Source organism: Stomoxys calcitrans, chromosome 5, assembly GCF_963082655.1.
Source record: "Stomoxys calcitrans chromosome 5, idStoCalc2.1, whole genome shotgun sequence".
Classification (NCBI taxonomy): Eukaryota; Metazoa; Arthropoda; class Insecta; order Diptera; family Muscidae; genus Stomoxys; species Stomoxys calcitrans.
The window spans coordinates 131,330,689-131,357,284 of NC_081556.1; the positions used below are offsets into that span (position 1 = coordinate 131,330,689).

General features: G+C 42.5%; 2 protein-coding genes across 3 annotated transcripts; both read right to left on the reverse strand.

Annotated features, from left to right (window-relative positions):
- Window positions 1–14,584: 14,584 nt before the first annotated feature.
- LOC131997635 (uncharacterized) lies at window positions 14,585–23,089 on the reverse strand. 2 transcript variants are annotated; one of them, XM_059368790.1, is made up of 2 exons: window positions 22,856–23,089; window positions 14,585–15,878 (listed from the first exon to the last, which is right to left on the reverse strand). In XM_059368790.1, the coding sequence occupies exon 2, from the start codon at window positions 15,870–15,872 to the stop codon at window positions 14,985–14,987; it is 888 nt and encodes a 295-aa protein (XP_059224773.1). In that variant the 5' UTR covers window positions 15,873–15,878; window positions 22,856–23,089; the 3' UTR covers window positions 14,585–14,984. The 2 variants fall into 2 exon arrangements, with proteins under 2 accessions (XP_059224773.1, XP_059224772.1); XM_059368789.1 differs by having other exon boundaries at window positions 22,542–23,089.
- Window positions 15,935–21,250, reverse strand: LOC131997992 (uncharacterized). The gene is made up of 2 exons (XM_059369943.1): window positions 17,838–21,250; window positions 15,935–16,337 (listed from the first exon to the last, which is right to left on the reverse strand). Exons 1-2 carry the CDS (start codon window positions 21,248–21,250, stop codon window positions 15,935–15,937), a joined length of 3,816 nt encoding a protein of 1,271 aa, XP_059225926.1.
- Window positions 23,090–26,596: the final 3,507 nt, after the last annotated feature.

Below are 26,596 nucleotides of genomic sequence, written 5' to 3' on the forward strand. Positions count from 1 at the left end.
TCATTGTACGGAAGGCCGACTGATGATTCCAGCCGGCCACATGAACGAATTAGCCCCTCAGCGTCCAGGAACGGGTTTAAGTTCAGAATAGAACTTGATTTCGAAATTTGCTCTTGTGACGACAAACACTTGTACTCATTTGGAAAACACGCTTTTTGACACACTCGAATCAATCCATCTCTAACCAGTACAAGCTCAGAACTTGTGATCAAAGTGGACTGCTTTGAAAAGCTGGAACGAAATCTTGGATGAGTACGATAGAAGAATCGATACACATAAGCCAGTACACGTAGCGCTCGTGGATAGGAAGAAAAACGTTCAAGAACGTCCTGGTAGTTCTGAAAGTAAGTATGATGAACCTTTATGACTTTACGCTCCAAATCTATCTCGGGAATAGTGGATTGAACAGAATTAGGCCAACACTCAGGGGAGTCGCGGAGCCACTCAGGTCCCGACCACCACAACTCATTTGCGACGATATCCTGAGGCAGGAGACCTCGGCTAGCGAGGTCGGCAGGATTCGTCTCTGAAGGAACATGACCGAACTTGGAGGGGTCAACCACTTGAACTATACTTGAAATTCGGTTTGCAACAAATGTTGCCCAACAACACGGAGGTTTCGAAAGCCAGGAAAGGACAATAGTGGAGTCTGTCCAACAGAAAAGAGAATACTTGGGAATGTTAAGTGTCGGAAGTAATGTATCTAACATCTCTGCCAATAGAACAGCCCCACAAAGCTCTAACCTCGGAATGGACAATGTCTTAACAGGAGCCACTCTTGTCTTTGAATAGACCAAATGTGTGGAGACCGAAGTAGTTGTAGCTATTCGCACATACAAAGCTGCTGCGTATGCCCTTTCTGAAGCATCACAGAAGCCATGGAATTGAATATCGGCGGAAGGAACATAATGAAGCCACCTCGGAATTCGAACTTCATTTATAGCCGAATAACACGTCTGAAACTCTTTCCACTTTGCAAGTGTGCCAGGGGTAACGACCTCGTCCCAGCCCGTACCCTCTGACCATATCCTCTGCATAAGAATCTTTGCTACCACAATACATGGCGATAGCCAACCAGCAGGATCGAAAAGCTTTGAAATCTGGGAAAGGAGTTCTCTTTTAGTATCTCTGGATGAATCTGGGAATGGCTTGGTAGTGAAATAGAACGAATCGGATCGAGCATTCCAACGAATTCCTAGCATTTTTGCTGTGCTACTGTCGTCGAAGTCCAAAAAATCTTCACACAGCAAATGATCGGAAGGAAGACCTGCTAGAATATCCTTTGAATTTGCTGTCCATTTTCTCAGGAGGAAGCCGGCCGAAGCCAAAGCGGATATCAACTGCTCCTTAGACTGCATTGCCTTCTGCAGCGAATGTGCACCCACTAGGGCATCATCCACGTACATAGAACTGCGAAGTATTTCACTGGCAATAGGATGACTGGATTGAACGTCATCAGCAAGTTGGAAAAGAGTGCGAATAGCTAAGTATGGAGCACAATTCACACCGAAAGTGACAGTCTTCAACTCGAAATCTTGAACGTCGTCACTTGGATCTCTTCGAAATAGAACTCTTTGGAACGGTGTGTGATTGGGATGAACTCTAATCTGCCGGTACATCTTTTGAATGTCGGCATTGAACACATACCGAAAGAATCGCCACTTGAGAATCAACACAGTCAGATCACTCTGCAACACAGGACCTGTATGCAAAGTGTCATTAAGACTCACGCCATTAGAGGAAGGTGAAGAAGCATTGAAAACCACCCGAACTTTGGTGGTAGTGCTCTCTGGTTTTATAACCGCATGGTGCGGCAGGTAGTAATGAGACGCACTTCCCATAGAACTAGAAGTCTCAACTTGACACATGTGGCTTAAATTCGCGTACTCTTGGATAACGGAATCATACTCATCCTTGAACGCAAGATTGCGAAGGAGGCGGACTTCATTTCTCAAAAATTGGGCCATAGCACTTGTCCGTGAATTACCTAGAGATATACTCTTGGGAAAATCTCTTTTGAACGGAAGATGAACAACGTACCTTCCATCTTCATCCCTCTTAGTAGTTGAAACGAACAATTCCTCACAAAATCTATCAGCTGCTGACACAAAGTTCTTCCTTGGAAGATTCTCCACCTCCCAAAATCTCGAAATCTCTTTGTCCAAAGAGATTTCACAAAAGTTGGAAATAATTCTGGAATATGGAGATGGAGATTGGATCGGAATGGGGCCAGTCAAAATCCATCCAAAGATGGTATTTTGGCCCATCAAGGAACCACAAATATCATGCTTCACGCCGGACCGCATGATGGAAGGAAGGAAGTCACCACCAATCAGAATATCAATACTGGAACTCCTGTGAAATAGTGGATCTGCCAGCTCGAATTGGGGCAGCTGAGAGAAGATGGAGGGGGGTATTGAATGAGATGGAAGGGCACCAGATAAATTAGTAATAACGAAGGCCTTAACCGAAATTTGAGCATCTGCATATCTCGAACATAGAAGCAGAGTACATTCCTTCCGAACGGAAGCAGCCATGGAATCATTCAGACCAGAAATCTGAGCATTGACTTTTCTATATGGGAGCTGCAATCTATTGAAAAGTCTCTCTGAAATGAATGTACCCTGCGACCCAGAATCCAAAAGCACTCGTGCCTGGTACGTAACACCCAAGTGCAACACATCAACCAAAGCAGTCCCCAGCAAAACGCCACGAGAACTGGAAGAGAAATAGGTTTGAACGACTCCCGTACCAGAACTAGTGGACTGTATAGGACTAGGAGCGAAAGGTGAGGAGTGTGCATTCAAACCTGAATTTGTATTTGCCGGAGTCTGCACTCTTGAGTTACTGGCCTCTGGATTAGCGGAACTCTCATGAAGCAAAGTATTATGCTTCCTCTGGCACTGGAAACAAGTGTTCTTGCTTGTACAATTTCGAACGTGATGAGTTTTAGAAAAACAGTTCAAACACAGACCTTGCTTCCTTATCTCGGACTTTCTCTGATTAATGTCCATTGCTATGAACTTAGGACACTTCCTAATCACATGGAACTCTCTTGGACATAAAGGACATTGTGGACCCGAAACTCTCACTTGGAATGAATTAATATTTCTCGAACTCTTAGTATTCGTGCTATTGGATTTTGAATCTTGATCCCTTGCATTGGGATTGGCACGCATTTCAGAAACGGACTCCAGTGTCCGGTATCTATTCGTAAGAAAGGAGTCAAGGTCAGACCACTTAGGAATTGCAGTCTTATCTGCGAGACCCTGCTCCCATAAGGTAAGTGTGGACTCTGGAAGACGATTCGAACAGAGAAATACGAATAGAGGGTCCCAACCTCTGACATCAATGTCATACAACTCTAGGGCCGAGATACAAGAAGTAAGGTCGCGCTGCAACTGTTTAAGTGCACTGGCGGACTCTTTGGAAATGGAAGGAAGATTGAACAAAACCTTTAGCTGCCCGTTAACAAGGATTCGTCTATTCTCATAACGAGCGCATAGATTTTTCCATGCCAAATGGAAACCATCATTCGTCAAAGGGCTCCTCTGAACAATGTCACGAGCCTCGCCTCGCGTTTTTTGCGTCAAGTGAAACAGACGCTCGACAAAACTAAGTCTGGAATTCTTTATGTACACTGCCGTAAACATGTCTCTGAAAGTAGGCCAGGACATGTAATCACCGTGGAAAACCTCTGTATCACATGGCGGGAGATGAAAGGAATAATCAGTCCTTCCCGTAGAAGACGGAGTGTCTTGAAATTCTGGATGACCTTCGGAAACAGGTGGATTTGCGACAAGACGTTGGCTTGGAGAAATCTTAGTTGCCGGCAACTGAAACTCCTCCGCGAGCTGTGACAATGTCGCCAAGCAGTTGCAGTAAGTCACATAAGAACTCTTAAACTTGGCTCGGAAGGTCTCCAGCTCGGATGCATTTACGGAATCGTCTGCACCGCCCTCGTCTTCGTCTTGCTCACTATCACGATCAGCCATGAATGTATCGAAAGTGGACTTAATGTCGCTCCATAATGACTTCAGCTCTGTCATGTGTATATTAATTAAGTGAATCGATGAGAGCGGAAGCGTATTATCACCTATATCAGCATTGAATGCGACAAGGCGATCAGCTAAGCGAATGAACGACTCTAAAGACATATTCGAACTTGAAAGAAAAAAGTAGAATTAGCTCTGAACCAGACGCGCTTAACTCTCTTAAATAGGTTAGGGAAAAAACCTATCTAAATGAACAGTAAATCCGAAAAAATGGAACTGGTATCGAAAAAAAAACGTTGAAAATGACGTAGGCGTATGCGTAATATTTCCGGAAAACAGAAGAATGAACAGTTGCGCCGGTTGAAATAAGTTCGAAATGTCTCTATAGTATTGAAACTCTTAAAATCAGCAGAGGAAAAAAAATTCTCTTGAAAATTATGAAAATTCGAACTTTTTGGATCCAAAAGTCGACCTTGGCTCACTGTAGGGTGCAAATACGATTTTTGCTTTACACGAACACCAAACGAAAACAGTCTCGTGAAGAAAATCAGAAAAAAATTTACTTTTCGAAAAAATCAAAGTTTTGTACCAAAAGTCGACTATGACCGGCTGTAGGGTGCACTATATATATCTCTGACCGATCAGGGTATCACACAAATGCATATATATGCCAATGGAACCAAAATATAAGGTATGTCTCAAACGCCCCGAGTCGCGACCACACAAACGGAATGACTGTAGGGTGCACGGCAAACAAAGAGTATATAAGAGCGAATGAACAAATTCAAAGCAACACAGAAGTCTCTTATTCTCTTCGCAGTAGCAATGTCACCCGCAACGAAACTCAATAGAAGCGAATAACAAGAAATGTTTGTATGTACGTTCAGTTGTGTGTATATATGGATGTATGTATATTGGATGTTAGTTATGGAGATCAACGTTGGTTAGTTCTAAAAAAAAAAAAAACAATAACAACAATCACTGTGCTTGTAGGAAAGGCTGTGGAAGTGCGAGAACTATTAACAACGACGAAATAATGCTATGGGCAGCGCGACTGCAGCATATGAAAGAGGGCAAAGATCACTTTCAATGCACCACGATTGAAAAAGAAAAGAAACCAAAGGAACACACTGCCGCGACACCGATTGAAATATAAAATCTTATGTTATTTTTTTTGCAAATTAATGGCAATTCTTATAGAGGCAAAGCACACTGTTACTTAAATTTCTCTATGGAATTTAATGAAATTCACTTCCACCAAATTTTAAGAAAATTAATAACCGAATAGTTGGAAAAAAAATTTTTTCAGTACGGTTTTTGAAAAATTTTATTTCGAAGCACTGTTTAGGAAATGTCGAAATGCCGTCGGCAAAACACAACTGAAGCACAATGAATATTTGGAAAAAAGCACTATTGTTTTCACTTTTTATGGAATAGAACAAAGCACAAACTCACCTTTTTTTCTATGATGACGATGATGATATGTATGTTGGATGAAATGGTGATGAAGGGATGATTTCCAGTAATAAATCCGGTTCGAAGGACCACAATGAAAATGTTGGGGGTTAGCTCTGGAGGAAAGTGGATGGTTTAATCACTGGAGTCGTGGAAAATATTTCTCGGAGTAGAAATATTTTCCTCGCAAGGTGAGTTTGGGGAGAATAGGAAAAAAATGAAAACACAGGTGGGTTAGAAATTGGGAATTTACAATTATCTCTTTATTGGATGGAAAAGAAAGCTCTGAATTGGAGATTGAACGAAACTCTTACCAGGAAGAACAGCAGTGGTTGAAGCCCAGATAATAAGTAAGTTTGAAATAGGAAAAAGAAAAGGAAAAGGCCGACGGAGTACACAAGGCTGCTGAAAGCGAGACATCTTTAGTACAAAGAGAGACACACACACACACACATATAAAGTATGAGGTATGTGGGTGTATGCAAATGCAAATAGCTGCGAAACTTAGAAAGTAGATTAGGGGGACCAGGTAGGAACAAGGTTTGGCATTAACATTACCGGCCCCCTTGCAGTACACCTGCAATAAAAAAAAAGGAAAAATGCAACTGTGTGTACTCGCACCAGCTTACAATTACTCGCACGGAATATAATTGAAAACTCTATGAAAACGGACGTTATGAATCTAATTACTCTAGTTATGAATTTAATTACTCTAGTAAGGAAAGGAAATGTTGACATAATAGTTGTATAGCTCCGTAGAATAGCCAAAGGATCACTCCATCATCAGGATCCAGCTGGTACAGGGAAAAGGCAAGCTTGTCAGTAGTGGACATCCTTCTATGAATCAAACCGCTCAATGGACCTGTTTAAAAGATAGAGCTTGTGCTTCGCTAGTAAAGTAAAAATCAACAGTGCATTTCATAACTCTTTTATTCAGTTTGGATTAAATTCATTGATACCGAAGAATAATGAGAACGCTGTAGTGCGCTCAGTGCGAACAGACACCATAGATCACCCAACCAAAAATAGTACTTTGTGCCGTAGGCAAACCATTCTGGGCGTATACACCCTCTGCGATGACCCTGGGATAAAGATCGACACCAATTACAATATCCACCGGGGCCGATTTGAAAAATTTCGAATCCGCAAAGAATAAGTGGGGGAAATGTCTTTTAAATGATTCCGGAAGCGATTCAGCTGGCGTCACCGTTGAAATGCGGTTACTCACACGAAATGTGCCTTCAATGGTTACCGTTTCGTCGAATCTGGAGGTCAGGCGAAGTGGGCATATGGTCTCCTCTTTCAGGCTCAATGTCGTGAGCGCCAACGAATCTACCAATCTCTTGGAGATCCTGCTCACCGGAGACCCCGAGTCGAGAAGGCACCGGGCTGTGGATCGTTCAGACTTGCCTTTTACCTTAACGAGCACCGTAGGAAGCAACACAATGCTGTTCTGTCGAAGAATAGCCGAAAGAGATGTCCTCTGCTTAGAAGACGGTGATGGCGAAAAATCCCTCGGTGGGCACGAATCCTTTGACTTTCGCTCAGGAGTGTTGGGACGCGATTGCTTCCGATCGCTCTTAAGAAGGGCATCCCGTAGTTTCGGATCGACGTGGAGGAGGGTATGATGGCTCTTTTTGCAGTGGTGACACCGGTGACTGCTAGAGCAGGATACCACCAAGTGGTCATGAGCCAGACAGTTGAAGCAGTAACTATGCCTTCGAACTGCTTCCAAACGATCTGCCATTTTCATTTCCAAAAACCTTTGGCAAGATCGTAGGGCATGAGACCGGTGACAGATACGGCAATCGTATTTTTCCTTCTTGTAGGGAACCGCGGATGACTTCCTTTGTGTCTCTTTGGTATACTTGGGCATGATAATCTATGGTGGCAAAACAAACAATAGGGAAGTGATGGGAAAGAATAGAAAATCTGTGTTTAATTCGGAGAGGAAATGACGACAAGCTTGGTAATGGGTCGCGTAATGGTGCCCTTCTGAGTCACCACGTCAGCAACCCGAACTCTGCGATCAGTGCCGAAATACGTCTTGCAAACTCTGCCTAGACGCCAAACATTTGGTGGAAGGTTGTCATCTTGAATAACGACTAGTGTGTTCTCTTCTATATTCTTTTCTGAACTTTGCCATTTAACTCGCTTTTGTAGTTCTCGTAAATATTCGTTCTTCCATCGAACGCAAAAACTCTGATGAATAGCCTTAAGTCTCTGCCATCGGTTCAAAATCGATACAGGACTCTCCTCAATGCGTGGATCGATCGGAGCAAGAATGGGAGTACCAATCAAGAAATGACCTGGAGTTAAGGCAGCGAAATCGTTAGGATCACTGGATATAGGAGACAACGGGCGCGAATTGAGGCATGCTTCAATTCTCGACAGGATTGTCGAGAACTCTTCAAATGTAAATTTGAAGGAACCAGCAAATTTTCGAAAATGGGACTTAAAACTCTTTACTCCCGCTTCCCAGAGTCCTCCCATATGAGGAGCTCCAGGCGGGATGAAATGCCAACTCAAAGACTGGTGCGCATAGTTCGACTCAGTTCCAGCACGAGCAGCATGAATAAATTCTCTCTCTAAGATCCTGGAAGCTCCGACGAAAGTTGTACCGTTATCGGAATATAGATGCAACGGACAACCCCGCCGAGAAACAAAACGATGGAAAGCCGCTAAGAACGTGGGAGTGGACAAATCGGACGTCGCCTCTAAGTGTATCGCCTTTGTGGAGAAGCACACGAAAACGCAGACGTAGCCTTTCGTAATACGACAGGCCCGCCCACTGTAACTCTTTATGTCGAAAGGACCCGCGAAATCCAAACCCGTTCGAGTGAATGGACGAGTGAACTCGGTGCGCTCTGGCGGCAAAGCCGCCATGAGCTGCTGCTGACAACGCCTCTTGTAGAGAATGCAAGGCTTGCACTTATTGATGGTCGTTTTGATTAAATTCTTGACTTTCGGGATCCAGTACTGTGATCTGACCATACGAAGTACAAGCTGATTCCCACCGTGGATAGTAAGTTGGTGGATGAACTTCACGAGCAGCCTGGAATATTGACAACCGTAGGGCATTATTATCGGGTGTCTCTCATTGTACGGAAGGCCGACTGATGATTCCAGCCGGCCACATGAACGAATTAGCCCCTCAGCGTCCAGGAACGGGTTTAAGTTCAGAATAGAACTTGATTTCGAAATTTGCTCTTGTGACGACAAACACTTGTACTCATTTGGAAAACACGCTTTTTGACACACTCGAATCAATCCATCTCTAACCAGTACAAGCTCAGAACTTGTGATCAAAGTGGACTGCTTTGAAAAGCTGGAACGAAATCTTGGATGAGTACGATAGAAGAATCGATACACATAAGCCAGTACACGTAGCGCTCGTGGATAGGAAGAAAAACGTTCAAGAACGTCCTGGTAGTTCTGAAAGTAAGTATGATGAACCTTTATGACTTTACGCTCCAAATCTATCTCGGGAATAGTGGATTGAACAGAATTAGGCCAACACTCAGGGGAGTCGCGGAGCCACTCAGGTCCCGACCACCACAACTCATTTGCGACGATATCCTGAGGCAGGAGACCTCGGCTAGCGAGGTCGGCAGGATTCGTCTCTGAAGGAACATGACCGAACTTGGAGGGGTCAACCACTTGAACTATACTTGAAATTCGGTTTGCAACAAATGTTGCCCAACAACACGGAGGTTTCGAAAGCCAGGAAAGGACAATAGTGGAGTCTGTCCAACAGAAAAGAGAATACTTGGGAATGTTAAGTGTCGGAAGTAATGTATCTAACATCTCTGCCAATAGAACAGCCCCACAAAGCTCTAACCTCGGAATGGACAATGTCTTAACAGGAGCCACTCTTGTCTTTGAATAGACCAAATGTGTGGAGACCGAAGTAGTTGTAGCTATTCGCACATACAAAGCTGCTGCGTATGCCCTTTCTGAAGCATCACAGAAGCCATGGAATTGAATATCGGCGGAAGGAACATAATGAAGCCACCTCGGAATTCGAACTTCATTTATAGCCGAATAACACGTCTGAAACTCTTTCCACTTTGCAAGTGTGCCAGGGGTAACGACCTCGTCCCAGCCCGTACCCTCTGACCATATCCTCTGCATAAGAATCTTTGCTACCACAATACATGGCGATAGCCAACCAGCAGGATCGAAAAGCTTTGAAATCTGGGAAAGGAGTTCTCTTTTAGTATCTCTGGATGAATCTGGGAATGGCTTGGTAGTGAAATAGAACGAATCGGATCGAGCATTCCAACGAATTCCTAGCATTTTTGCTGTGCTACTGTCGTCGAAGTCCAAAAAATCTTCACACAGCAAATGATCGGAAGGAAGACCTGCTAGAATATCCTTTGAATTTGCTGTCCATTTTCTCAGGAGGAAGCCGGCCGAAGCCAAAGCGGATATCAACTGCTCCTTAGACTGCATTGCCTTCTGCAGCGAATGTGCACCCACTAGGGCATCATCCACGTACATAGAACTGCGAAGTATTTCACTGGCAATAGGATGACTGGATTGAACGTCATCAGCAAGTTGGAAAAGAGTGCGAATAGCTAAGTATGGAGCACAATTCACACCGAAAGTGACAGTCTTCAACTCGAAATCTTGAACGTCGTCACTTGGATCTCTTCGAAATAGAACTCTTTGGAACGGTGTGTGATTGGGATGAACTCTAATCTGCCGGTACATCTTTTGAATGTCGGCATTGAACACATACCGAAAGAATCGCCACTTGAGAATCAACACAGTCAGATCACTCTGCAACACAGGACCTGTATGCAAAGTGTCATTAAGACTCACGCCATTAGAGGAAGGTGAAGAAGCATTGAAAACCACCCGAACTTTGGTGGTAGTGCTCTCTGGTTTTATAACCGCATGGTGCGGCAGGTAGTAATGAGACGCACTTCCCATAGAACTAGAAGTCTCAACTTGACACATGTGGCTTAAATTCGCGTACTCTTGGATAACGGAATCATACTCATCCTTGAACGCAAGATTGCGAAGGAGGCGGACTTCATTTCTCAAAAATTGGGCCATAGCACTTGTCCGTGAATTACCTAGAGATATACTCTTGGGAAAATCTCTTTTGAACGGAAGATGAACAACGTACCTTCCATCTTCATCCCTCTTAGTAGTTGAAACGAACAATTCCTCACAAAATCTATCAGCTGCTGACACAAAGTTCTTCCTTGGAAGATTCTCCACCTCCCAAAATCTCGAAATCTCTTTGTCCAAAGAGATTTCACAAAAGTTGGAAATAATTCTGGAATATGGAGATGGAGATTGGATCGGAATGGGGCCAGTCAAAATCCATCCAAAGATGGTATTTTGGCCCATCAAGGAACCACAAATATCATGCTTCACGCCGGACCGCATGATGGAAGGAAGGAAGTCACCACCAATCAGAATATCAATACTGGAACTCCTGTGAAATAGTGGATCTGCCAGCTCGAATTGGGGCAGCTGAGAGAAGATGGAGGGGGGTATTGAATGAGATGGAAGGGCACCAGATAAATTAGTAATAACGAAGGCCTTAACCGAAATTTGAGCATCTGCATATCTCGAACATAGAAGCAGAGTACATTCCTTCCGAACGGAAGCAGCCATGGAATCATTCAGACCAGAAATCTGAGCATTGACTTTTCTATATGGGAGCTGCAATCTATTGAAAAGTCTCTCTGAAATGAATGTACCCTGCGACCCAGAATCCAAAAGCACTCGTGCCTGGTACGTAACACCCAAGTGCAACACATCAACCAAAGCAGTCCCCAGCAAAACGCCACGAGAACTGGAAGAGAAATAGGTTTGAACGACTCCCGTACCAGAACTAGTGGACTGTATAGGACTAGGAGCGAAAGGTGAGGAGTGTGCATTCAAACCTGAATTTGTATTTGCCGGAGTCTGCACTCTTGAGTTACTGGCCTCTGGATTAGCGGAACTCTCATGAAGCAAAGTATTATGCTTCCTCTGGCACTGGAAACAAGTGTTCTTGCTTGTACAATTTCGAACGTGATGAGTTTTAGAAAAACAGTTCAAACACAGACCTTGCTTCCTTATCTCGGACTTTCTCTGATTAATGTCCATTGCTATGAACTTAGGACACTTCCTAATCACATGGAACTCTCTTGGACATAAAGGACATTGTGGACCCGAAACTCTCACTTGGAATGAATTAATATTTCTCGAACTCTTAGTATTCGTGCTATTGGATTTTGAATCTTGATCCCTTGCATTGGGATTGGCACGCATTTCAGAAACGGACTCCAGTGTCCGGTATCTATTCGTAAGAAAGGAGTCAAGGTCAGACCACTTAGGAATTGCAGTCTTATCTGCGAGACCCTGCTCCCATAAGGTAAGTGTGGACTCTGGAAGACGATTCGAACAGAGAAATACGAATAGAGGGTCCCAACCTCTGACATCAATGTCATACAACTCTAGGGCCGAGATACAAGAAGTAAGGTCGCGCTGCAACTGTTTAAGTGCACTGGCGGACTCTTTGGAAATGGAAGGAAGATTGAACAAAACCTTTAGCTGCCCGTTAACAAGGATTCGTCTATTCTCATAACGAGCGCATAGATTTTTCCATGCCAAATGGAAACCATCATTCGTCAAAGGGCTCCTCTGAACAATGTCACGAGCCTCGCCTCGCGTTTTTTGCGTCAAGTGAAACAGACGCTCGACAAAACTAAGTCTGGAATTCTTTATGTACACTGCCGTAAACATGTCTCTGAAAGTAGGCCAGGACATGTAATCACCGTGGAAAACCTCTGTATCACATGGCGGGAGATGAAAGGAATAATCAGTCCTTCCCGTAGAAGACGGAGTGTCTTGAAATTCTGGATGACCTTCGGAAACAGGTGGATTTGCGACAAGACGTTGGCTTGGAGAAATCTTAGTTGCCGGCAACTGAAACTCCTCCGCGAGCTGTGACAATGTCGCCAAGCAGTTGCAGTAAGTCACATAAGAACTCTTAAACTTGGCTCGGAAGGTCTCCAGCTCGGATGCATTTACGGAATCGTCTGCACCGCCCTCGTCTTCGTCTTGCTCACTATCACGATCAGCCATGAATGTATCGAAAGTGGACTTAATGTCGCTCCATAATGACTTCAGCTCTGTCATGTGTATATTAATTAAGTGAATCGATGAGAGCGGAAGCGTATTATCACCTATATCAGCATTGAATGCGACAAGGCGATCAGCTAAGCGAATGAACGACTCTAAAGACATATTCGAACTTGAAAGAAAAAAGTAGAATTAGCTCTGAACCAGACGCGCTTAACTCTCTTAAATAGGTTAGGGAAAAAACCTATCTAAATGAACAGTAAATCCGAAAAAATGGAACTGGTATCGAAAAAAAAACGTTGAAAATGACGTAGGCGTATGCGTAATATTTCCGGAAAACAGAAGAATGAACAGTTGCGCCGGTTGAAATAAGTTCGAAATGCCTCTATAGTATTGAAACTCTTAAAATCAGCAGAGGAAAAAAAATTCTCTTGAAAATTATGAAAATTCGAACTTTTTGGATCCAAAAGTCGACCTTGGCTCACTGTAGGGTGCAAATACGATTTTTGCTTTACACGAACACCAAACGAAAACAGTCTCGTGAAGAAAATCAGAAAAAAATTTACTTTTCGAAAAAATCAAAGTTTTGTACCAAAAGTCGACTATGACCGGCTGTAGGGTGCACTATATATATCTCTGACCGATCAGGGTATCACACAAATGCATATATATGCCAATGGAACCAAAATATAAGGTATGTCTCAAACGCCCCGAGTCGCGACCACACAAACGGAATGACTGTAGGGTGCACGGCAAACAAAGAGTATATAAGAGCGAATGAACAAATTCAAAGCAACACAGAAGTCTCTTATTCTCTTCGCAGTAGCAATGTCACCCGCAACGAAACTCAATAGAAGCGAATAACAAGAAATGTTTGTATGTACGTTCAGTTGTGTGTATATATGGATGTATGTATATTGGATGTTAGTTATGGAGATCAACGTTGGTTAGTTCTAAAAAAAAAAAAACAATAACAACAATCACTGTGCTTGTAGGAAAGGCTGTGGAAGTGCGAGAACTATTAACAACGACGAAATAATGCTATGGGCAGCGCGACTGCAGCATATGAAAGAGGGCAAAGATCACTTTCAATGCACCACGATTGAAAAAGAAAAGAAACCAAAGGAACACACTGCCGCGACACCGATTGAAATATAAAATCTTATGTTATTTTTTTTGCAAATTAATGGCAATTCTTATAGAGGCAAAGCACACTGTTACTTAAATTTCTCTATGGAATTTAATGAAATTCACTTCCACCAAATTTTAAGAAAATTAATAACCGAATAGTTGGAAAAAAAATTTTTTCAGTACGGTTTTTGAAAAATTTTATTTCGAAGCACTGTTTAGGAAATGTCGAAATGCCGTCGGCAAAACACAACTGAAGCACAATGAATATTTGGAAAAAAGCACTATTGTTTTCACTTTTTATGGAATAGAACAAAGCACAAACTCACCTTTTTTTCTATGATGACGATGATGATATGTATGTTGGATGAAATGGTGATGAAGGGATGATTTCCAGTAATAAATCCGGTTCGAAGGACCACAATGAAAATGTTGGGGGTTAGCTCTGGAGGAAAGTGGATGGTTTAATCACTGGAGTCGTGGAAAATATTTCTCGGAGTAGAAATATTTTCCTCGCAAGGTGAGTTTGGGGAGAATAGGAAAAAAATGAAAACACAGGTGGGTTAGAAATTGGGAATTTACAATTATCTCTTTATTGGATGGAAAAGAAAGCTCTGAATTGGAGATTGAACGAAACTCTTACCAGGAAGAACAGCAGTGGTTGAAGCCCAGATAATAAGTAAGTTTGAAATAGGAAAAAGAAAAGGAAAAGGCCGACGGAGTACACAAGGCTGCTGAAAGCGAGACATCTTTAGTACAAAGAGAGACACACACACACACACATATAAAGTATGAGGTATGTGGGTGTATGCAAATGCAAATAGCTGCGAAACTTAGAAAGTAGATTAGGGGGACCAGGTAGGAACAAGGTTTGGCATTAACATTACCGGCCCCCTTGCAGTACACCTGCAATAAAAAAAAAGGAAAAATGCAACTGTGTGTACTCGCACCAGCTTACAATTACTCGCACGGAATATAATTGAAAACTCTATGAAAACGGACGTTATGAATCTAATTACTCTAGTTATGAATTTAATTACTCTAGTAAGGAAAGGAAATGTTGACATAATAGTTGTATAGCTCCGTAGAATAGCCAAAGGATCACTCCATCATCAGGATCCAGCTGGTACAGGGAAAAGGCAAGCTTGTCAGTAGTGGACATCCTTCTATGAATCAAACCGCTCAATGGACCTGTTTAAAAGATAGAGCTTGTGCTTCGCTAGTAAAGTAAAAATCAACAGTGCATTTCATAACTCTTTTATTCAGTTTGGATTAAATTCATTGATACCGAAGAATAATGAGAACGCTGTAGTGCGCTCAGTGCGAACAGACACCATAGATCACCCAACCAAAAATAGTACTTTGTGCCGTAGGCAAACCATTCTGGGCGTATACACCCTCTGCGATGACCCTGGGATAAAGATCGACACCAATTACAATATCCACCGGGGCCGATTTGAAAAATTTCGAATCCGCAAAGAATAAGTGGGGGAAATGTCTTTTAAATGATTCCGGAAGCGATTCAGCTGGCGTCACCGTTGAAATGCGGTTACTCACACGAAATGTGCCTTCAATGGTTACCGTTTCGTCGAATCTGGAGGTCAGGCGAAGTGGGCATATGGTCTCCTCTTTCAGGCTCAATGTCGTGAGCGCCAACGAATCTACCAATCTCTTGGAGATCCTGCTCACCGGAGACCCCGAGTCGAGAAGGCACCGGGCTGTGGATCGTTCAGACTTGCCTTTTACCTTAACGAGCACCGTAGGAAGCAACACAATGCTGTTCTGTCGAAGAATAGCCGAAAGAGATGTCCTCTGCTTAGAAGACGGTGATGGCGAAAAATCCCTCGGTGGGCACGAATCCTTTGACTTTCGCTCAGGAGTGTTGGGACGCGATTGCTTCCGATCGCTCTTAAGAAGGGCATCCCGTAGTTTCGGATCGACGTGGAGGAGGGTATGATGGCTCTTTTTGCAGTGGTGACACCGGTGACTGCTAGAGCAGGATACCACCAAGTGGTCATGAGCCAGACAGTTGAAGCAGTAACTATGCCTTCGAACTGCTTCCAAACGATCTGCCATTTTCATTTCCAAAAACCTTTGGCAAGATCGTAGGGCATGAGACCGGTGACAGATACGGCAATCGTATTTTTCCTTCTTGTAGGGAACCGCGGATGACTTCCTTTGTGTCTCTTTGGTATACTTGGGCATGATAATCTATGGTGGCAAAACAAACAATAGGGAAGTGATGGGAAAGAATAGAAAATCTGTGTTTAATTCGGAGAGGAAATGACGACAAGCTTGGTAATGGGTCGCGTAATGGTGCCCTTCTGAGTCACCACGTCAGCAACCCGAACTCTGCGATCAGTGCCGAAATACGTCTTGCAAACTCTGCCTAGACGCCAAACATTTGGTGGAAGGTTGTCATCTTGAATAACGACTAGTGTGTTCTCTTCTATATTCTTTTCTGAACTTTGCCATTTAACTCGCTTTTGTAGTTCTCGTAAATATTCGTTCTTCCATCGAACGCAAAAACTCTGATGAATAGCCTTAAGTCTCTGCCATCGGTTCAAAATCGATACAGGACTCTCCTCAATGCGTGGATCGATCGGAGCAAGAATGGGAGTACCAATCAAGAAATGACCTGGAGTTAAGGCAGCGAAATCGTTAGGATCACTGGATATAGGAGACAACGGGCGCGAATTGAGGCATGCTTCAATTCTCGACAGGATTGTCGAGAACTCTTCAAATGTAAATTTGAAGGAACCAGCAAATTTTCGAAAATGGGACTTAAAACTCTTTACTCCCGCTTCCCAGAGTCCTCCCATATGAGGAGCTCCAGGCGGGATGAAATGCCAACTCAAAGACTGGTGCGCATAGTTCGACTCAGTTCCAGCACGAGCAGCATGAATAAATTCTCTCTCTAAGATCCTGGAAGCTCCGACGAAAGTTGTACCGTTATCGGAATATAGATGCAACGGACAACCCCGCCGAGAAACAAAACGATGGAAAGCCGCTAAGAACGTGGGAGTGGACAAATCGGACGTCGCCTCTAAGTGTATCGCCTTTGTGGAGAAGCACACGAAAACGCAGACGTAGCCTTTCGTAATACGACAGGCCCGCCCACTGTAACTCTTTATGTCGAAAGGACCCGCGAAATCCAAACCCGTTCGAGTGAATGGACGAGTGAACTCGGTGCGCTCTGGCGGCAAAGCCGCCATGAGCTGCTGCTGACAACGCCTCTTGTAGAGAATGCAAGGCTTGCACTTATTGATGGTCGTTTTGATTAAATTCTTGACTTTCGGGATCCAGTACTGTGATCTGACCATACGAAGTACAAGCTGATTCCCACCGTGGATAGTAAGTTGGTGGATGAACTTCACGAGCAGCCTGGAATATTGACAACCGTAGGGCATTATTATCGGGTGTCTCTCATTGTACGGAAGGCCGACTGATGATTCCAGCCGGCCACATGAACGAATTAGCCCCTCAGCGTCCAGGAACGGGTTTAAGTTCAGAATAGAACTTGATTTCGAAATTTGCTCTTGTGACGACAAACACTTGTACTCATTTGGAAAACACGCTTTTTGACACACTCGAATCAATCCATCTCTAACCAGTACAAGCTCAGAACTTGTGATCAAAGTGGACTGCTTTGAAAAGCTGGAACGAAATCTTGGATGAGTACGATAGAAGAATCGATACACATAAGCCAGTACACGTAGCGCTCGTGGATAGGAAGAAAAACGTTCAAGAACGTCCTGGTAGTTCTGAAAGTAAGTATGATGAACCTTTATGACTTTACGCTCCAAATCTATCTCGGGAATAGTGGATTGAACAGAATTAGGCCAACACTCAGGGGAGTCGCGGAGCCACTCAGGTCCCGACCACCACAACTCATTTGCGACGATATCCTGAGGCAGGAGACCTCGGCTAGCGAGGTCGGCAGGATTCGTCTCTGAAGGAACATGACCGAACTTGGAGGGGTCAACCACTTGAACTATACTTGAAATTCGGTTTGCAACAAATGTTGCCCAACAACACGGAGGTTTCGAAAGCCAGGAAAGGACAATAGTGGAGTCTGTCCAACAGAAAAGAGAATACTTGGGAATGTTAAGTGTCGGAAGTAATGTATCTAACATCTCTGCCAATAGAACAGCCCCACAAAGCTCTAACCTCGGAATGGACAATGTCTTAACAGGAGCCACTCTTGTCTTTGAATAGACCAAATGTGTGGAGACCGAAGTAGTTGTAGCTATTCGCACATACAAAGCTGCTGCGTATGCCCTTTCTGAAGCATCACAGAAGCCATGGAATTGAATATCGGCGGAAGGAACATAATGAAGCCACCTCGGAATTCGAACTTCATTTATAGCCGAATAACACGTCTGAAACTCTTTCCACTTTGCAAGTGTGCCAGGGGTAACGACCTCGTCCCAGCCCGTACCCTCTGACCATATCCTCTGCATAAGAATCTTTGCTACCACAATACATGGCGATAGCCAACCAGCAGGATCGAAAAGCTTTGAAATCTGGGAAAGGAGTTCTCTTTTAGTATCTCTGGATGAATCTGGGAATGGCTTGGTAGTGAAATAGAACGAATCGGATCGAGCATTCCAACGAATTCCTAGCATTTTTGCTGTGCTACTGTCGTCGAAGTCCAAAAAATCTTCACACAGCAAATGATCGGAAGGAAGACCTGCTAGAATATCCTTTGAATTTGCTGTCCATTTTCTCAGGAGGAAGCCGGCCGAAGCCAAAGCGGATATCAACTGCTCCTTAGACTGCATTGCCTTCTGCAGCGAATGTGCACCCACTAGGGCATCATCCACGTACATAGAACTGCGAAGTATTTCACTGGCAATAGGATGACTGGATTGAACGTCATCAGCAAGTTGGAAAAGAGTGCGAATAGCTAAGTATGGAGCACAATTCACACCGAAAGTGACAGTCTTCAACTCGAAATCTTGAACGTCGTCACTTGGATCTCTTCGAAATAGAACTCTTTGGAACGGTGTGTGATTGGGATGAACTCTAATCTGCCGGTACATCTTTTGAATGTCGGCATTGAACACATACCGAAAGAATCGCCACTTGAGAATCAACACAGTCAGATCACTCTGCAACACAGGACCTGTATGCAAAGTGTCATTAAGACTCACGCCATTAGAGGAAGGTGAAGAAGCATTGAAAACCACCCGAACTTTGGTGGTAGTGCTCTCTGGTTTTATAACCGCATGGTGCGGCAGGTAGTAATGAGACGCACTTCCCATAGAACTAGAAGTCTCAACTTGACACATGTGGCTTAAATTCGCGTACTCTTGGATAACGGAATCATACTCATCCTTGAACGCAAGATTGCGAAGGAGGCGGACTTCATTTCTCAAAAATTGGGCCATAGCACTTGTCCGTGAATTACCTAGAGATATACTCTTGGGAAAATCTCTTTTGAACGGAAGATGAACAACGTACCTTCCATCTTCATCCCTCTTAGTAGTTGAAACGAACAATTCCTCACAAAATCTATCAGCTGCTGACACAAAGTTCTTCCTTGGAAGATTCTCCACCTCCCAAAATCTCGAAATCTCTTTGTCCAAAGAGATTTCACAAAAGTTGGAAATAATTCTGGAATATGGAGATGGAGATTGGATCGGAATGGGGCCAGTCAAAATCCATCCAAAGATGGTATTTTGGCCCATCAAGGAACCACAAATATCATGCTTCACGCCGGACCGCATGATGGAAGGAAGGAAGTCACCACCAATCAGAATATCAATACTGGAACTCCTGTGAAATAGTGGATCTGCCAGCTCGAATTGGGGCAGCTGAGAGAAGATGGAGGGGGGTATTGAATGAGATGGAAGGGCACCAGATAAATTAGTAATAACGAAGGCCTTAACCGAAATTTGAGCATCTGCATATCTCGAACATAGAAGCAGAGTACATTCCTTCCGAACGGAAGCAGCCATGGAATCATTCAGACCAGAAATCTGAGCATTGACTTTTCTATATGGGAGCTGCAATCTATTGAAAAGTCTCTCTGAAATGAATGTACCCTGCGACCCAGAATCCAAAAGCACTCGTGCCTGGTACGTAACACCCAAGTGCAACACATCAACCAAAGCAGTCCCCAGCAAAACGCCACGAGAACTGGAAGAGAAATAGGTTTGAACGACTCCCGTACCAGAACTAGTGGACTGTATAGGACTAGGAGCGAAAGGTGAGGAGTGTGCATTCAAACCTGAATTTGTATTTGCCGGAGTCTGCACTCTTGAGTTACTGGCCTCTGGATTAGCGGAACTCTCATGAAGCAAAGTATTATGCTTCCTCTGGCACTGGAAACAAGTGTTCTTGCTTGTACAATTTCGAACGTGATGAGTTTTAGAAAAACAGTTCAAACACAGACCTTGCTTCCTTATCTCGGACTTTCTCTGATTAATGTCCATTGCTATGAACTTAGGACACTTCCTAATCACATGGAACTCTCTTGGACATAAAGGACATTGTGGACCCGAAACTCTCACTTGGAATGAATTAATATTTCTCGAACTCTTAGTATTCGTGCTATTGGATTTTGAATCTTGATCCCTTGCATTGGGATTGGCACGCATTTCAGAAACGGACTCCAGTGTCCGGTATCTATTCGTAAGAAAGGAGTCAAGGTCAGACCACTTAGGAATTGCAGTCTTATCTGCGAGACCCTGCTCCCATAAGGTAAGTGTGGACTCTGGAAGACGATTCGAACAGAGAAATACGAATAGAGGGTCCCAACCTCTGACATCAATGTCATACAACTCTAGGGCCGAGATACAAGAAGTAAGGTCGCGCTGCAACTGTTTAAGTGCACTGGCGGACTCTTTGGAAATGGAAGGAAGATTGAACAAAACCTTTAGCTGCCCGTTAACAAGGATTCGTCTATTCTCATAACGAGCGCATAGATTTTTCCATGCCAAATGGAAACCATCATTCGTCAAAGGGCTCCTCTGAACAATGTCACGAGCCTCGCCTCGCGTTTTTTGCGTCAAGTGAAACAGACGCTCGACAAAACTAAGTCTGGAATTCTTTATGTACACTGCCGTAAACATGTCTCTGAAAGTAGGCCAGGACATGTAATCACCGTGGAAAACCTCTGTATCACATGGCGGGAGATGAAAGGAATAATCAGTCCTTCCCGTAGAAGACGGAGTGTCTTGAAATTCTGGATGACCTTCGGAAACAGGTGGATTTGCGACAAGACGTTGGCTTGGAGAAATCTTAGTTGCCGGCAACTGAAACTCCTCCGCGAGCTGTGACAATGTCGCCAAGCAGTTGCAGTAAGTCACATAAGAACTCTTAAACTTGGCTCGGAAGGTCTCCAGCTCGGATGCATTTACGGAATCGTCTGCACCGCCCTCGTCTTCGTCTTGCTCACTATCACGATCAGCCATGAATGTATCGAAAGTGGACTTAATGTCGCTCCATAATGACTTCAGCTCTGTCATGTGTATATTAATTAAGTGAATCGATGAGAGCGGAAGCGTATTATCACCTATATCAGCATTGAATGCGACAAGGCGATCAGCTAAGCGAATGAACGACTCTAAAGACATATTCGAACTTGAAAGAAAAAAGTAGAATTAGCTCTGAACCAGACGCGCTTAACTCTCTTAAATAGGTTAGGGAAAAAACCTATCTAAATGAACAGTAAATCCGAAAAAATGGAACTGGTATCGAAAAAAAAACGTTGAAAATGACGTAGGCGTATGCGTAATATTTCCGGAAAACAGAAGAATGAACAGTTGCGCCGGTTGAAATAAGTTCGAAATGCCTCTATAGTATTGAAACTCTTAAAATCAGCAGAGGAAAAAAAATTCTCTTGAAAATTATGAAAATTCGAACTTTTTGGATCCAAAAGTCGACCTTGGCTCACTGTAGGGTGCAAATACGATTTTTGCTTTACACGAACACCAAACGAAAACAGTCTCGTGAAGAAAATCAGAAAAAAATTTACTTTTCGAAAAAATCAAAGTTTTGTACCAAAAGTCGACTATGACCGGCTGTAGGGTGCACTATATATATCTCTGACCGATCAGGGTATCACACAAATGCATATATATGCCAATGGAACCAAAATATAAGGTATGTCTCAAACGCCCCGAGTCGCGACCACACAAACGGAATGACTGTAGGGTGCACGGCAAACAAAGAGTATATAAGAGCGAATGAACAAATTCAAAGCAACACAGAAGTCTCTTATTCTCTTCGCAGTAGCAATGTCACCCGCAACGAAACTCAATAGAAGCGAATAACAAGAAATGTTTGTATGTACGTTCAGTTGTGTGTATATATGGATGTATGTATATTGGATGTTAGTTATGGAGATCAACGTTGGTTAGTTCTAAAAAAAAAAAACAATAACAACAATCACTGTGCTTGTAGGAAAGGCTGTGGAAGTGCGAGAACTATTAACAACGACGAAATAATGCTATGGGCAGCGCGACTGCAGCATATGAAAGAGGGCAAAGATCACTTTCAATGCACCACGATTGAAAAAGAAAAGAAACCAAAGGAACACACTGCCGCGACACCGATTGAAATATAAAATCTTATGTTATTTTTTTTGCAAATTAATGGCAATTCTTATAGAGGCAAAGCACACTGTTACTTAAATTTCTCTATGGAATTTAATGAAATTCACTTCCACCAAATTTTAAGAAAATTAATAACCGAATAGTTGGAAAAAAAATTTTTTCAGTACGGTTTTTGAAAAATTTTATTTCGAAGCACTGTTTAGGAAATGTCGAAATGCCGTCGGCAAAACACAACTGAAGCACAATGAATATTTGGAAAAAAGCACTATTGTTTTCACTTTTTATGGAATAGAACAAAGCACAAACTCACCTTTTTTTCTATGATGACGATGATGATATGTATGTTGGATGAAATGGTGATGAAGGGATGATTTCCAGTAATAAATCCGGCTCGAAGGACCACAATGAAAATGTTGGGGGTTAGCTCTGGAGGAAAGTGGATGGTTTAATCACTGGAGTCGTGGAAAATATTTCTCGGAGTAGAAATATTTTCCTCGCAAGGTGAGTTTGGGGAGAATAGGAAAAAAATGAAAACACAGGTGGGTTAGAAATTGGGAATTTACAATTATCTCTTTATTGGATGGAAAAGAAAGCTCTGAATTGGAGATTGAACGAAACTCTTACCAGGAAGAACAGCAGTGGTTGAAGCCCAGATAATAAGTAAGTTTGAAATAGGAAAAAGAAAAGGAAAAGGCCGACGGAGTACACAAGGCTGCTGAAAGCGAGACATCTTTAGTACAAAGAGAGACACACACACACACACATATAAAGTATGAGGTATGTGGGTGTATGCAAATGCAAATAGCTGCGAAACTTAGAAAGTAGATTAGGGGGACCAGGTAGGAACAAGGTTTGGCATTAACAGTCACTAAAAAATTGCTGCTTGTGGGGTATTTTGGGAAAGGGGTTGACCCCCAGAAAATTGGTCCCGAAAGTGGGTGTCAATTCTTGCTCTACCCCCTAATACCTTTCATTTAATCTCCACATTGACATGGTCGGTAAATATGGCCGATTAAGGGGTGTTTTGGGGATTGGGGTGGTCCCTCAAACACTAAGCCCTGAAAATATATCAGCAACGTGCTCTATTCTCATATATCTATATATCATTTATTTGAACCCCATATTGTCATTGGCCTCATAATTGGATATCAAATTCGTTTTCTAATCTCAAATACCATTCACTAAAACCCCCTCATTGAAAAAGCCAGCAAATATGTCCGGTTTGGGGAATGGGCCCTAAAGACTATGAATAACGAGCTCCACTGTCTTGAAGATCCAAATTGTGTTGGTGAGCAGATAGGTCCTACTTGGGGGTTGTTATGGTGGTGGTACGTCCCCTAGACAGTTGGTCCCAAATGTTGATTTCAGATTCATGGTCTACTTCCAAATACCCTTCATTTAAGCTCAATTTTTCTATAGTCGGCAAACATGACCGATTTGGGGTGTTTTGGGGATGAAGTGCCCACTCAGTGACATGGATTAGAAAATATGCATCAGATTCGAGTTCTACTCTAAAATACTTCTTATTTGAGCCTCATATTGCAATGGTCAGCAAATACTTCCTATTTGGGTGGTGCTATGGGGGTGGGTTGGCCCCATGGCGTTTCTGAAAATTAGAGTAAGGGGGAGGGTCCGTCCGCCATATTGCCATGGCCGATAAATATGTCAGATTTAGGGGTGTTGTGGGTATTGGGGTGGTCCCCTAAACACTTGGTCCGACAATTGGCTATCAAATACGTTTGCTAATCTTAAATACCTTCCATTTGAGTCCCATATTGTCGTGATTGGTTTAAATATATGTATATTTTGTAAGTTTTGGGGTAAGGCTGCCCTCCAGGTACACCGTCCGAAACTTGGATACCAAATTTTTGTTTTTAGGTTATTATAAGAGAGAACACAAATTATCGCTTAAATCGCAACACCCATCTCCGAGATCTGGCGTTTCTGAAAATTAGAGTATTTCGTCCGATTTGCAGAAATAATTCAATAAAATGATAATTTCTTAACCAATTCCCTCGAAGTTTGGCGGGATGGATTTTCTTATGACTCTCGACATTAGTGGTGAATTTCATGGAAATCGGTTCAGATTTAGATATAGCTCTCATTTATATATATCGCCCGATTTTCACTCCTAGGGCCATTGCAATCGCATTTATTAACCAATTTTCCCAAACTTTGTACAACGCCTTGCTCGACGACTTAGCGAAACATTAGCTGAGAAGTTTGCTCGAAATCGGTTCAGAATAAAGATTTTGGGATAGGATATAGCTATAGGATATATAGCTCCTATATATATCTTTGCCAGATTTTGGGCAATTTCCAATAATGTTGTCATTTGTCAACCATAGTTATTACAGTTTGAACATATTTGCTCGTTGAGGTCCATCAAAATTGGTACAGAATTGGATATAGCTCCCACATTGTAATTCTAGGGTAGGTGTAGGGTATTATACAGTCGGCTGCGCCCGACTTTTGCCCTTCCTTACGGGTTATATATAAGATTCGGCCCGGCCGAACTTTGCATGCTTTTACTTGGTAGTTGTACATCTTGGTGGTGAATTTAACGCTATCGAAAAGTTTTCAGGGGCTATTTTGCAGTGTGTATTTCACGACACAGTAAACTGCCGCTCTTTTTGTTACATTCTCTGTTATAAAGTTTATGTATCTCTTTCTTGGTCCTTCTAAAACCATGTTAACCCATTAACGACTTGTAGTAAAATATAAACGAGTTAAGCTGTTTTAGAAAAATCCTTGCTCGAGTTAGAAGAAGGGCCTTAGATCTGGCGAGATGTCTGTAGGGTAGTTGTATTCAAATATGTTTCGGTTAGATCCGATCTACAACCTAACCAGCGCATGAAAAAATAAATAAAAACTTGCGCCAAATGTCAGCTCAATATTACAATTGTTAGGGGCTGCACCGTTATTAACACTTACTAACAGCCAGAATGATGGACAAACAAACGTTTTTAAATTTTCTTTACGAAAGCCCAAAATTTACCGTAAATGTATTTGCTGACATCCGTAAATGGGAAAAATTATAACTTAGTCTTCAAAAAAAAACGTTTCCCCGAATGGATCCCAAAAAAGTTTTCAAGGCAAAACGAAAGGAAAGCAATTAATATCAGCAATTGTTGTTTATTCGCACATGTGTCAAAAATAATTACTTTAAAATTGCCCTTTTTTTTTTATTTATAGAATGTTCAATTAATCGTTGTATAAACACTTTGAAAAAACTGAAGGCCATGCCAACAATGTGTGTTCTACACAGAGCGTAGGGCTTACTCAATTTTTAAAAGCGTTTGAAACAAAAGGACATATTGATTTGGGCACCGTTTACTAGGAATTCTATATATTTGACAAGTTCAGTTCACAAGTTTAATACAAAGAGCACATAAATAAGCATAATTTAAGTTATATACTAGAAATTGTTTGCAAATTTTGGGTTGCCCAAAAAGTAATTGCGGATTTTTCATATAGTCGGCGTTGACAAATTTTTTCACAGCTTGTGACTCTGTAATTGCATTCTTTCTTCTGTCAGTTATCAGCTGTTACTTTTAGCTTGCTTTAGAAAAAAAGTGTAAAAAAAGTATATTTGATTAAAGTTCATTGTAAGTATTATTAAAAATGCATTTAATTTCTTTTAAAAAATCCGCAATTACTTTTTGGGCAACCATAGTTGAGCTACAAGAGATACAAATTCATATTCGATATAAGTAAACATATAAAGTATTAGCTGAACAAGGCCCGCTCCGCTGCGTTTCTTTTCTCTCTCTCTCTCTCTCTCTCCCTCTCTCTCTAATATTATCTGAGTTCTACACTAGCATGGTCAGGAAACAAGTCCTGTTTGGGGGTGCTAGCACGGCCTTTCATTTGATCCTTATACTGCTACGGTCGATAAATATGCCCGGTATGGGAGTATTTTTGGGGGGGTGAGGTGGACCCTCATATATCAAATTCGTGCTCTAGTCTCAAAAACCTTTCATTTGCCCCACATATCCTCATTATTAGTCGATATTTCTCTTTTGTAGGACTTTAGAGGTGGACGGCTCTCCCACCATTAAAAAGGACATCAAAATTCTGTTTTTGAGTTATTATAAGATAGGCTAAGGGGAGGATCCGCTCCTTAAAGTTTGGATATTGGACCTACTTCATTATCTTGGTTTCGGTGGTGGATTGGAGTAGCCAACCCCTTTGCCCCGAAAGTGGATATCAGACTCATACGCTTCTCTCAAAAACCACATTTTGCTAAAGGGTGATTTTTTTGAGGTTAGGATTTTCATGCATTAGTATTTGACAGATCACGTGGGATTTCAGACATGGTGTCAAAGAGAAAGATGCTCAGTATGCTTTGACATTTCATCATGA